Source organism: Lepisosteus platostomus, chromosome 16, assembly GCF_059453375.1.
Source record: "Lepisosteus platostomus isolate fLepPlt1 chromosome 16, fLepPlt1.hap1, whole genome shotgun sequence".
Classification (NCBI taxonomy): Eukaryota; Metazoa; Chordata; class Actinopteri; order Semionotiformes; family Lepisosteidae; genus Lepisosteus; species Lepisosteus platostomus.
The window spans coordinates 19,878,696-19,892,645 of record NC_142626.1 but is presented as its reverse complement, the minus strand read 5'-3'; the positions used below and the strand labels follow the sequence as shown (position 1 = coordinate 19,892,645).

Genomic DNA, 13,950 nt, shown 5'->3' with positions numbered 1-13,950 from the left:
GCTAATCAACACATCAACCGTCTCACCCCCTTAGTAGCAGACCCCTCTGCTATTTTTCAACTACTGACCCCTGAGCACCAGGTGTTTTCAGTAATTGACATGGCTAATGGGTTCTGGTCTGTTCCTCTACACCCAGAGGTACAAGATTGGTTCGCCTTTGTTGTAGATGGAGAACAATATACTTGGACCAGGTTACCACAGGGGTTTCATAACAGCCCCACCGTGTATCACATGGCACTTCGGAGGCATCTCCGGGAGCTGCCTCAAGTGTCCTCCGTCGTTATCCAATATGTGGATGATATTTTAATCGCGTCTCCTGACGAGGAAACCCACAAGAAGGACCTCCAAATTATTCTCAACCATTTGGTTAAAAAAGGACACAAGGCTAGTTATAGCAAAGCACAGTTATGCCTAGACACCGTAATTTACTTGGGACAAAAGATTAGTCAGGGAAAAAGGGAATTGACAGAAGATCGGGCCCAGGCAATCCGAACACACCCTAGTCCCAATACGGTGAGAGAGCTCCGATCATTTCTGGGTCTGTGCAATTTCAATAGAAATTGGGTTGATGCTTTTTCTGAAAGGGCCAAACCACTTACAGACCTATTAAAGGGGGGAGGGAGGTCCCTTGATCCTATTGCTTGGAGTCCTGAAGCTGAACATGCTTTTAATGATTTAAAACAAGCTCTGTTACAGGCTCCTGCATTGGGGTTTCCTCAGACAGACCAACCATTCTACCTCTACGTAAGTGAAAAGAATGGATTTTGGACAGCTGTACTAACACAGGAACATGGGGGTAGGTACCGCCCGGTAGGGTATTACTCTGGATCCTTGGACGAGGTAGCCAGGGGCTGGGGACCATGTCTACGAGCCGTTCAGGCCGTCTGTCTAGCAGTACAGGCAGTCAATAACATAGTGCTAGATCAACAACTGATTGTTCGATGCCCACATGCGGTACACACCCTCATGTCCCTGAATCGGGTCAGTCAGGTTAATGCGATACGATGGAGCAAGTGGCAGGTCTTGTTAGAGGCTCCAAATATTACCATTGAACGTGAAGGAGCTCTTAATCCAGCCACATTGTTACCTGACCCATCAGAAGCCTACATGTTAGAACACAGCTGTGATGTTTGGGCAATGGGAGAAGATGAGGGCATCAAAATAGCCGAGCAACCACTAAGGAATGAAGACCTCATCCTTTTCACTGATGGAACTTCATTCATAAATTCTAGTGGGGAGAGGAAAGCGGGTTGGGCTGTGACTACAGAACATGATATCCAATGTGGGGGAAGATTTGAAGTACCCACGTCAGCACAGCGAGCTGAACTGAAAGCTTTGGTGGAAGCCTGTAAATTAGCAAAAGGCAAGACCACCACAATATACACAGACTCACGATACGCATTTGGAGTATGCCATGATTTTGGAAGGTTATGGAGTAATAGGGATTTTTTAACCTCTGCTGGCACTCCGGTAAAGAATGCAGATCTGGTGTCTGAGCTGCTTGCGGCTCTCCAACTCCCAAAGCAGGTAGCTGTAGTCAAATGTAAGGGCCACAGCAGAGAGGACACTCCCGAGGCCAGGGGCAATAAGCTAGCAGACTGGACAGCACGTCAAGCTGCCCTGGGGCAATGGGAGGAGTGGGCTATAGAAAAACCTCTTCAGATTATTTCAGTTTGCACAGTGAACATACAGGCACTCCGGACGGAACAGCTCAGCGAGCTCCAGGCCCAGGCTCCAAGGATTGAGAAATGGACCTGGATGGAACGCAATGTGGGGCTGCAGAAGGATGGGACCTGGAGGTGCCAGCGTACGGGCAGACCCGCCTGTCCCAAGCAACTAATGCCCTACCTGGCACAACAAATACACTCCACAGGGCACCCAGGCGTTAGCCAAATGACTCGACGCTTTGCTCAGAGCTGGGTGGGCACAGGCTTCACACCCTTCGCAGCTGATGTGGTACAACGCTGTGGAGAGTGCCAAAAAGCCTCTGGAGCACCGCCGGTTCGGGCTCCTAATCTTCGACGTCCTGCACCCGAGGGGCCCTTTAGACACTGGCAAATAGACTATTGTTCACTGCCACCCTGTAAAGGGAAAACAGGCCTCCTAGTGATGGTGGACCAGTTTTCTAGATGGGTGGAGGCTGTCCCTGTCAAACGAGAGACTGCGCAGACAACTGCCAAATATCTCGTGACAGAAGTAATTCCCCGATGGGGACTCCCGTGTCGCATAGACTCAGACCAGGGCACACATTTTACTGGAAAAGTGTGTCAGGTGGTGGCAGACCTACTAGGGATCAAATGGGACCTGCATTGCCCTCATCACCCGCAGTCCTCCGGCATGGTGGAACGGGTGAACCGGACTTTGAAAGCTAAATTGACAAAGTACCACTTGGGAGGGATCCCCTGGGTGGATGCATTGCCCGCCGTACTGTGCAGCATCCGGGCTGGGACAAATCGAATAGTGGGGCTGAGCCCGTTTGAGGTGATCACGGGGCGTCCCATGAGACTGAGTGACTCTCCAGGACATGACAGAGTAGGCTTGAGTATACTAACTGATTCTCTGTTACAGTATTGCAAGTTGCTGACAGAGGCCACCCAAGGAGCCCGTGAGCAGGTCCTGGAGGCGTGGGGACCACCACCTGAAGGAGGGCACGACCTCATCCCAGGAGAGTGGGTGTGGATCAGGAAATTTCCTTCACAGGTTCTCCAGCCCAGGTGGGACGGACCCTACCAGATCCTGTTGACAACCGAGTCTGCGGTTCGAGTGGAAGGAAAAGATCGCTGGATCCACGCGTCACACTGCCGACGAGCCTCATCCCCGGACCCAGAATGAAAACATTTCTGTCAATAATGATAATTGTTGCTGTAGAACTATGTTCCGCAGGGATTAATGATCATCTCTCCCACAAAGGAGAACATGGAATTAATTCCTTTTTAGGCCTCTCCTATCTGACAGCTAAGAAAACCAACCAAAGTGCCTGCTGGGTGTGTGCCGCATTACCCAAATATGTACAGGGAGGACTTCCTATGGGGGCCATTCCTTGGCGTCTCGAGGAAGTCATAGGCATGATCATTTGGAGGGATAATTTAGGAGATTTTAATATGACAAACTATGGGGGTTGCCATAACACGACTTTAACCTGCACAACATTACAGTATCTACAGGAGCGAGGCTTAGAGCCCACGAGTTTCACAGGCTCTTACGCTCCTAAATATAACAGAAGCCATACACCACCATACCTGACTCTAAATAAGGAACGTGAGGGAAACATATGCTTTCAGCACACTAATGGTCTGCACTTGGTTGGATGGAGTCGTTGCAACCTTACCATCGCTGCAAATATATCCACCTCTACCTTCCAAATTCCAGGATGGGATCGGCACACCCCACAATTCGGTATAAGTTTCTTATTTTCAGAGGCATGGGGAGCGCCAAACGGAACATATTTCATTTGTGGAAAACGAGCCTACCCATGGTTGCCAGCCCAGTGGTCTGGCTCATGTTATTTAGGATATGTGGTTCCTCATATCCGTGTTCAAACCCACACCCCCTTCGGACCTAACCACAGACCACAAAGAAAATTGGCTGATTGGGAATATTATTTAGGTATAATATTTCCACAAGCCGGCATGAACTTTCTGAGTCGAGAGTTAATTCAAATGGCTTCGACTTTAGAAGAATTAGCAAATTCTACCTCATCTAGTCTGAAGGCTGTTAATGATGAGATGGTAGCCCTCAGAACAGTGGCCATGCAGAACCGACTAGCTTTAGATTATGTACTGGCGGCCCAAGGAGGAACTTGTGCAGTAATTGGCACTGAATGCTGCACATATATCCCTGATAATTCTGAGCACATCTCAGATCTGGCCCAACACATTTACAATGAGGGACAGAAATATCAGGACTATTATACTGAAAATTGGGGAATTGGATCTTGGGTAAAGTCTGTGTTTGGGGCCTGGGGCGGAACTTTTTTACAGTGTTTATTTGTAGGAATAGTATTGTTTATATGTGTAATTGTAATCATCACGTGCACAAAAACATGTATCACATCTTGCCATAACCGTGGAACGAACAATGTCATGGCAATACATACCTGTTCGCCAAGAAAGGAAAGATCTGCCCTGACATTGTATGTATAAAAATAGGCTACACTGACGTATGCCATATTTTATAAGGGGGGAATGAAGAAAGATGTGAAGACGGGGGTTTGTATTTAATCTTTTCTGTAGGGGGTTTAGACTTCCAAGTCACAAGCAGGGGTTTATGGCAGGAAAGGGGGTTAACTGATAAGGAGTGCAGATGCCAGCTAGGAACCCCCCTGGGTGTAATGTTAAACTGACCATTTGCCCAGAACATCATAAACTGGCCAAATACCATGAACCCCCCTCTTTACCATCAGACCGAGTGACGTCAGAAACGGAGAAGAAAACTGTATATAACCCAAAAGTTTGTAACAATACGGGGAACAATACTTCGGTTTTGTTGTTTCTTGCGAGAAACAAGACTTCGGCTTTATTGTTCCTTGCATGCAATAAACTCATCTGTTTTACTTCATCTCGGGATCAAGAACCTTGTTTCTTCTGTTACAACAGCACTATATAAGTATAAGCATCTATTAATTATTATTATAATGTCTTACTTTGAGTTTGAAAGTTCTGAGTGTAATTTAAAGAAGCAGAAGGCTTATTATGGAGCACTGGCTCAAATCTGGAACTCTGAAATGCAAATATAGCGACGATAGTGACAGCACAGGTGCAAGTAAGATGCAGAATAGAAGTGAAAATGTGAGTGAGGTAATTTGTGAACCATACCAGCAGTGCTGGAATTCTAATTCCAAGAGCTTGATGAATGTGATGTGCAAGGAAGCAGAAGGTGTGCTTGATGTGATGTCTTCGTCTGCTTCCGGACATGAGGCTAAAGTTGTCCAGCTTGGATCCAGATATTCTAGTAATCTAGTAATTCTAGTGCCCTGTGTAGTCCTGTAAAAGTGTAGTGTGTTGTTAGGTAATTACCACCCTAAATATGTGTACGTGTTCCGTCAGTCTCCTCATGTGTGTGTAGATCCTGTGTTCGGTTTTGTGTGGTTGTAAATGAATAAAGCTAATGCTTGTTTGTTAATCGCGTCTCCACTCGTTCTTGTTCTGAGAAGAACCTGCAAACGCTACATTGGTGTCAGAGCGGGCAGAATGGACAACTCGTGGCAGACAGTACCCGATTCTATTAAGCGCCGGCTGACGCTGGGAGAAACAAACCCATCGGCAGCACGCATAGGGAGCCTGAGCAACTCCTGGGTGCCACAGGTGGCCACAGCCCTTACCAGGGCTATTCAATAGTGGTTCCGCCGGTAGATTTGGGGCAACCGGCCGCTACTCCTGGTCAGCGAGCACCCCAGATAAAGGATACTCTCCCTGCCGGAGCCGATCAGCGATTCCCACACCCATCAGCGCGGGTGAGACCAGGTCGCTACAATGGGGAAGCGCCGTGGGAAATCTACGAGGCGCAGTTCCAGCTCGCGGCCCGGACGAATGGCTGGAGCCGGGCGGCGGCGCTGGAAGGAGCGGCCTGCCAGGCGCTCCTGGATGTCCCGGAGGAGGACAGAGGCGAATACACGGCGCTGGCGGCGGCTCTCCAGCTGCGCTTCGGTGTGGAGGAGGCGCCGGACTTGATGCGGGAGAAGCTGGTCCTGCGGCGGCGCCAACCAGGAGAGCAACTGGGCCCGGTTGCCGCTGATGTCGCGTTCCTCGCCCGCCGAGGATACCCAACTTTCCCCCGGGAGGCGCAGCGGGAGATGGCTCTCCAGGCTTTTCTCAAGGCCCTCTCACCCGAGGAGCTGCGGCGCCACGTGCAGCTGGCCGCGCCAACATTGCTGGAGCAGGCCTTGGCCCTTGCTACACGGGCTGAGGCCGTGTTCGGGGTGGCTGGAAGCGCCAGCAGACGCAGTGCGCCCTGCCGGCTGACCGAGACGGCGACGGAGGGATCCAGCGAGGGGGAAGAGGAGCCAGCCCAGGCAGCGACCCCCGCGGAACAGCCCCGCACGCTGATTTGCAACCGCTGCGGGAAGAGGGGACACTGAGCCCTGTTCTGCCGGGCACCCGAACCTCGCACTCCTCGATCGGCGTCGGGAAACGGGAACGGGGCGGCTCAGCGTGGGGAAGGCCGCCCCTCGAACACCTCAACCCCCGCTCCGGAGAGCGCTGTTAAGACCGGCGCCCCTCACGCCACCGTGGGGCGAGTCGGCTGTAGCCGGGGCCTGTACCTCCACTGCAAAATCGAGGACCAACCCTGCCTGGCCCTACTCGACACCGGTTCATCGGTAACCCTACTCCGGCCGGACGTCCTCCCCGACACCGAGGGCACCAACCCCCCAGGATGGGAGGCTTCCAGCCTGCGGCTAAGGACCGTGACGGGACAGCTTGCTGCAGTCCGGGGGAAACAGGTGCTTGCCTTCCGTCTAGGTGCAGCGACGGTGCGCCACCCCTGCTACCTCGCACCCATCCAGGAGGACTGCATTCTGGGGCTGGATGTACTGCAGCGAGTGGGGGCCAGTTTGGACTTGAGCCGGCAGGAGTTGGTGTGGCAGGGGGAGCGACTTCACCTGGTGGAGGGCAGGCCCGGCGAAAGCCGAGGGACGCGGGCTTGCCGGAGCCGGGAGAAAAAGAGGCAGTGGCGGCGGCGGCAGTCGCCGGGGCAGACCAGGCCTGTGAGCCGGGTAGCGAGCGTGCCGGATCCTGCTCCCGAGTCAGCCGGGGGGCCAGACAAGGCGGCGGCGGCGGGGGCCGAGCGTTGCGTGGAAGCGAGGCGCGCCGTTGAGGATCTCTACCAGCGGAGCTGCGAGGGCCTTGATCAGGACCAGCGGCAGCGGCTCCAGGAACTACTCGCCCAGAACGAGGATCTCTTTGCGGCGAGAGATGAGGACTGCACCCGCACTGCCCTGGTCCAACACGAGATCAACACCAGCGACGCTCAGCCCATCCGCATCCCACCGGGACGCATGATTCACGCCAAGCGGACCTCCGCCGAGGAAAAGATCCGGGAGATGGCCGCAGCGGGGGTGATTGAGCCCTCCGCAAGCCCGTGGTCGGCGCCAGCTGTACTGGTAAAAAAAAAAGACGGCTCGTGGAGGTTCTGCGTCAACTACCGCAAGCTGAACGAGGTCACCCGGAAAGATTCCTACCCCCTGCCGAGGATAGATGACGCCCTAGACTACATCACTGGGTCGACCTGGTTCAGCTCCCTGGACCTCCGCTGCGGCTACTGGCAGGTACCGCTTGCTCCTGATGCTCGCCCGAAGGCGGAGCTGCGCAGCTTTCTGGGGTTGGCCTCGTACTACCGGAGGTTCGTCCGGGACTTTGCCAGCATCGCTGCCCCGCTGCACCGCCTCACCGACAAGGGCCGCCGTTTTGACTGGGACTCGGGCTGTGAGACTGCCTTCGGCCGGTTGCGTGAAGCTCTGGTGGGGGCCCCCGTGCTGGCCTACCCCAACCCGCGGTTGCCGTATGTTCTCGATACCGACGCGAGTGACTCGGGGGTGGGCGCGGTGTTGGCGCAGGAGGGGCCGGATGGGGAGCGCGTAGTGGCCTACTATAGTCGGGCTTTGACTAGGCCTGAGCGGAACTACTGCGTGACCCGTCGCGAGCTGCTGGCGGTGATGGCGGCGGTCCACCACTTCAGGCCGTACCTGTTCGGGACCCGGTTCCGGCTGAGGACCGACCATGCGTCCTTCACCTGGCTGCTCCACTTTAAGGAGCCGGAGGGGCAGATGGCGCGATGGATAGAGATCCTGCAGGAGTACGACTTCACTGTCGTGCACCGTGCGGGGTCTCGCCATCTCAATGCTGACGCTCTCTCGTGGCGCCCCTGCGAGGCCACGGACTGCCACCACTGCGCCCGGCGGGAGCAGCGTGAGGAGGCTGTCCGCACCGTGGCGGGGGTGAGCACCGCGGCCACGGCCCGGGAGGGGCCGCTGGGGGTGGGCCTGCCAGACCTGGCGCAGCGTCAGGCAGCTGATCCTGACGTGGGGCCGGTGCTCTGCTGGAGGGCAGCAGGAGTGCGGCCTACGCGAGAGGAGCTCGCCCCGCACCCGAAGTCCGTCAAGGCCCTCTGTGCCCTGTGGGAGGCCTTGGAGGTAAAGGACGGGGTGCTGCGCCGGGGGTGGCGGGTACCCTCCAGTGGCGAGGTACGGTGGCAGCTGGTGGTGCCTCGATCGCTCTGCGGGGCGGTGCTCCGAGCGGTGCACGGCCAGCCGGGCGTGGGGCACTTCGGCGGTAAAAAATCCCTGCAGCGTCTCCGAGGCCATTTTTATTGGGGTCTTTGCCACCGGGACGTGGAGCGGTACTGCCGAACGTGTGCGGTGTGCGTGGCGCAGAAGGGTCCCCCCGAGCGCTCCCGGGCCCCCCTCCAACAACACCAGGTGGGGGCTCCTATGGAGCGGGTGGGGGTGGACGTTTTGGGCCCGTTTCCGCACACCGAGGCCGGGAACCGTTACGTCTTGGTGGCCATGGATTATTTTACGAAGTGGCCGGAGGCCTACGCCCTCCCGGACCAGAGTGCCCCCACGGTGGCCGATGCACTGCTGGAGGGGATGTTTGCCAGGCTGGGGGTGCCGGAGGAGTTACACAGTGACCAGGGGCGTAACTTCGAGTCCCAGGTCTTCGCCAGAGTGTGCCAGCGCCTGGGGATCACTAAGACGTGGACCACACCGCTGCATCCCCAGAGCGACGGGTTGGTGGAGCGGTTTCATCGGACGCTTGCCACCCTGGTGTCCCGGCACCAACGGGACTGGGACCGCCACCTCCCCCTTGCGCTCTGGGCGTACAGGACCGCGGTCCAGGAATCCACCGGGTGCACCCCGGCCTCGCTCATGCTGGGCCGGGAAATGCGAACACCGGTGGACCTGGTCTTCGGCCCGCCGCCCGGAGACGGGTCGGCACCGCCGGCTGGACCGGACTACGAGTGGGACCTGCGGCAGCGGATGAAGCGGGTGCACAGCTTTGCACGGACCCACCTGACACAGGCGGGGGTCTGGCAGAAGCGGTACTACGACCTGCGCTGCAGGGGGCCTGCCTTCCAGCCCGGGGACTCGATTTGGGTGTACAACCCGCGCCGCCGCAAAGGCCTCAGCCCTAAGCTGGCGCCGTCGTGGGAGGGGCCCGCTGAGGTACTCGGGGTGGTGGGCGAGGTCTGCTACCGTGTCCGGTTGCGAACACGGGGGAGAGTGGTGGTCCTGCACCGAGACCGCCTGGCCCCCTACCGGGCCCGGGAGGAGGAGCCGTGTGGGGAGGCTCTAGAGGAGCAGCCGGGGCTGGAGCCGGCCGATAGTGGGGCGTCCGTGGGTCGCCAGCCGTCACCGCGGCGCAGCGGCCGCTCACGCAGGGTTCCGCAGCAGTTGGCCGAATACGAGTACAGCCTGAGGGGGGTGTTCGACGTCAGCGAGACGCCAGACGCTTCAGGTGGGGGCAGTGTAACGCCCTCGCCTGGTGGTGAGGAGGAAGTGCCCCTAGGCGCTCGTAGTACCGCTGGGCATGCTGGGAGTGGTAACCGGGGAGAGTCCGAGGGTCAGCACGATGACCAGCGGCTGACCTTACCTGTGTAAATAATGTCCTAGTAATTCTAGTGCCCTGTGTAGTCCTGTAAAAGGGTAGTGTGTTGTTAGGTAATTACCACCCTAAATATTTGTACGTGTTCCGTCAGTCTCCTCATGTGTGTGTAGATCCTCTGTTTGGTTTTGTGTGGTTGTAAACGAATAAAGCTAATGCTTGTTTGTTAATCGCGTCTCCACTCGTCCTTGTTCTGAGAAGAACCTGCAAACGCTACAGTTGTTTTATGTTTTCTTGTTCACACTTTATGAAGCTGATGGGAAAAATGCAGCCTCGTCCTTTTTGTATGTTTGTGGTAAAATACTCCTGCGTCCAGTCCAGGGAGACATCTCGGCTTGCGACTTGTGATTGCCGGGTTCGTCACGACTCAATAAGGATAAACTAAATAGCACTAAAAACGGACAGGTGAGAGATTTTAAAAACGTATCAATAATTCGGTTCACTAAAACCAGAATCGTAACAAGGCAGTTTTACCGGGCAGAGAGCTCGGGGAGGTAGCTTGTCCAGTGTGAGCGCCGGGGGCAGCTCCAGGCGCGCTGGGCAGGTTTTTGTACAGGCGCTCTATCAGAGTCAATCACCGTGGTGGACTTTCGGCGGCGGGACCAGACTGAGTGTGGGCAGTAAGTACAGCACAGCCTCGCCGTCTTCCTCCCGGGCTCTCCGCGCAGACAAACCCCGCAGGACTGCGCGGCTCTTAGAGAAACACGGGCGCTTTTATGATCATATTTAATGTTGAGATTATTAATGTCCTGTATTTAACACCTTCCACGATCTGGATATAAAATAGTTTAAACGTCAGGATCCTTGGGTTTCCAGGCGAGATAAAGGAAGATATAAACCTGTAGAAACGCTGTAGATGCTCTTCTGGTCCGGGAGCAGGTTTTTGTACGAGCGCTGAATCAGGTTCAAGCACTGTGGTACACTTTCGGCGGCGGCACCAGACTGAGCGTTGGAAGTAAGTGATCTCTCCGTCTTTTCAGCGCTGTTTCTGTGTGTTTTTCTGAAATTATTTTTTTGTCACAGAAATTGCAACTCTGAAGCTCATGTTAGGCGTTTTTTTTAAAGTTCTTACTTTATAAAGTTGGAGAGTGTTGAGTTGAGAAGAGCGATTCGGGAGCGTGGTGTCAGCTCGGTTAGCCTCAGCCCGGCTAAGCTGCGGCGCTCCTCTACAGTGCGGGATACTTTACAGGCTTCATCTCGTGTAAATCCTGAGTGTCAATTTATTATGTTTGCTTTATAGTATGAATGCTTCTATTTTGAGTAGGCTTCAACGTTAAATGTGCATTAATCCTGCTGGTACTGGAGATACAGAGTTGGTGTCAAAAGCGCACAGCGGAATGTTTCCACTTCCCATGGTCTGAAACCCGATTGAGACTGTTGTGTTCAGACCCTGCCAGTCCAAGTGAGACCAGTGATGCCGCAGTGTAGCCGCTGACTCGGGTCCATTTCAGGCGGAGAAGAGCTGACAGGCGCGGGCTGTGTGGGCTGTGGGCTGTGCGTCTCCGCTCCCGCTGCACTCCGGGGGCTGACAGAACCCAAACTCAAATATCAGGAATATGAATTCGTATATACAGTATGCACTCGAGTTATTGCTGTTCAATTACAACATATTAACATAAAGCATCTTTTTTAAATCTTTTTTTGAAGAACAGAAAAATCATAATTCAATGTGTACAGATCAGCTAAGTGTTGAAGTAGATTAGTGTCGTTTCAATGTTCCCGTTAGCGTTAATAATTATTTTACAATTCAGGGGCTACACGAAGCTTTGACGGTTTAAAAATTGAATAATATTGTTTTCGATTGTTTTATGTCTCGCTAAATGATCTCTGCTCTTGGGTTCATAATTGCTTTTGGATTTGCACTTTGAAAGATTTTGAATAAGCTGTAGGGACAGCGGAAATGAAGACAAGAAAATATACTTTTTGTAGTAACTGTACAGTCATCATATTAAGCTCCAAAAATGCTTAATCCAACAAGAAGTGTTTTATTAAACACTTAATTAAAAAAAGTGTTTTATTTGTACTTTATATCTCATAGCAGGCATATGTTTTCTTCTCCAGGTGAATACACTCGCGAATTTCACAGTTATTTGTAGCGTCTTGTACTTATAAAGCCTTAGTACCCGCCGGTGCTGATGGATCCTGCAGACAGTGAAACGATCATGTCGTTACGGGTCAGTTTTATTTAGCGGGAGGCGAGAGGTGCCACGTTGGGCTTTTAACACAGGAGGCAGCAGGGATACAGCTTTAGTTTGTAGTCCTCAATAAGCAAGATATGGTTAAAACACATTTAGGGAAATAAACTTTCAGACATTACCAAAATGAGGTGTATTTAATGAATTTTAAATACATGTATTTCCAACTGAAGAACTTTAGTCCTGAATGTCCTGAAACAGTTATTCAAACCCTGTACAAACGTGTAGAACTCTAAACTTCCTTTTCCTTTTTTCAGCTATCTGTCAATAGTGAAATAATGTCTATTTTGCGACAGTTCGGGTTCTTGCTCCTTGTGGGTCGGTGAGAGTCTCTCCAAGGCGGCTGTGAGTCTCTCTGATCTCATTCCAACCGGTTTCCGTCTGCAGGTAACGCGCTGCCGTCTCTGTCCCTCCTGCCGCCCTCCACTGTGGAGCTGAGCGCCAAGAGAAGCGCCACGCTGCTGTGTCTGGCCAACAAGGGCTTCCCGTCCGACTGGAGCCTGCAGTGGAAGATCGACGGCAGCTCCAAGAGCAGCAGCGTCACCAAGACCCCCGGCATCCTGGAGAGCGACGGCACCTACAGCTGGAGCAGCACCCTGACGCTGTCCGAGGCCGACTGGAAATCGCTGCACTCCGTGACCTGCGAGGCCAGCCAGGGGTCCCAGGCTACTGTCCAGAAGACCCTGAACAAATCCGACTGCCCAGAGTAGCCCATACAGAGGGCAGCGCCGCATTGCTGATGGCTGTGTTGTGTTTTAGCTTTATCTCTGTGACTGTAACCTTGTTGCGCCGCTCAGTACTCAGACATGTTTGTTAGCAACGTTTTAGACGCACTGAGCTTCTCCATCAGCCGCTGTCCATGTGTGCGTGTTGTTTAGTCCTGTTGTACGTGCTGTTAGTGAGAGAAAAATAATAGTAATAAAGAATTTTTGAATCATGAAATTATTCGTCCTGATCTTTATTATAAATAAAGCACCCCATAAATGCATGTTGTTCTGATTTGATTGTGAATTATTTATAGCTGGGTGTTCAAGACTGGCAGACGCTAATGGTGTGTAAAACAACCTGTGAGTGCACGTTAGGAATTATAAAGAACACTGCTGATGATCCCTGACAGAGCAGGTCTAACTGTCACCCTTTTCTATAAAGAAGTGTAATCCTGCCAGAAAAAGATCATTCTCTGCTACCCATCACATTGCTTAGCTTAAATAAGAAAAAATAACCAAAATATGAAGGAGTAATTGTAAAAAAAAATTAGATGGTTGGTATTCTTTCATGTTTTACAGAAGTGATTACTGATGAAAACAAGTATTACAGCAAGCCTCAGACAGCTCTGTTCATGGTGCTGTGCTGCCTCTGGCCTTCAGTTTGAACTGCTGCCAGTAAGAATGTGTTGCATGGTGGAAAACTTACACACAGTTATGCGAAAAACCTGATAAATCTGCCTCTGTGTCAGCAAGAAGATTAGGGGTCTCAGTCTCACTTCCTGGAGTGTCAGGATAGTGCAGTGGTGTTACACAAACAGTAACAAGAATTCCATGTGTAACTCGGAATATAATTGGCTGAATTAACTGTCCAGGTTGGAACAAAAAGCAGAAGACTTCAGGTCTTCTAGGAATAGAGCTGGAGATGCCTGATGCAGATCCTTCTTTGATAGTTTTACTGATATTTTTTTTGTGCAGAGACTGGAGACTCAGGGGGTTAAATGATTTTCTGGGTCTAATGGAGCATCACCTCTCTGCTCACTCTGAACCCTCTGCTCCAGCTTGAGTCTCCCAGTAATGACCATATTGTCATCACCTGAGATGTTAATGAGCTGCATGATCATGGGTGTGAAGACCACAGTGGTCACTATCTGTTCTGTTTTGGGGTACAGGGGTGCACTTCAGTGGAACAGGGCTTTTCTGGGGCATGAGGTTGGCAGTCAAGCACCAGGGATCAGTTACATGTAACACCTTGAGTTAAATATCCTTCTAGTTTTACCCTCAAGTGTTCTGTACATTTAAGGGTGTTCCCTGATGGCTTGTTTTTTCACGTTGTCTTTACTAGTGTTTCAAATTGTAAATGATCTTGCAGGAGACTGATCATCTGACAGAAACTGGCAATACTCAAGATAAACAATATCGCAAAAGGCAAATAAACAACCTACACCTGAT

The 13,950-nt window shown here is 52.6% G+C and overlaps 1 protein-coding gene across 1 annotated transcript in view; it reads left to right on the top strand.

The window, feature by feature from the left end:
* The window catches only part of LOC148646998 (immunoglobulin kappa light chain-like), a 97,361-nt gene extending 84,625 nt beyond the window's left edge, over positions 1–12,736 (top strand). The window contains exons 3-4 of the mRNA XM_088609479.1: positions 10,519–10,554; positions 12,182–12,736. Coding sequence (XP_088465605.1) covers positions 10,519–10,554; positions 12,182–12,504 — 359 coding nt within the window. The 3' untranslated portion in view covers positions 12,505–12,736. The remainder of the gene's footprint in view (positions 1–10,518; positions 10,555–12,181) is intronic.
* Positions 12,737–13,950: the final 1,214 nt, after the last annotated feature.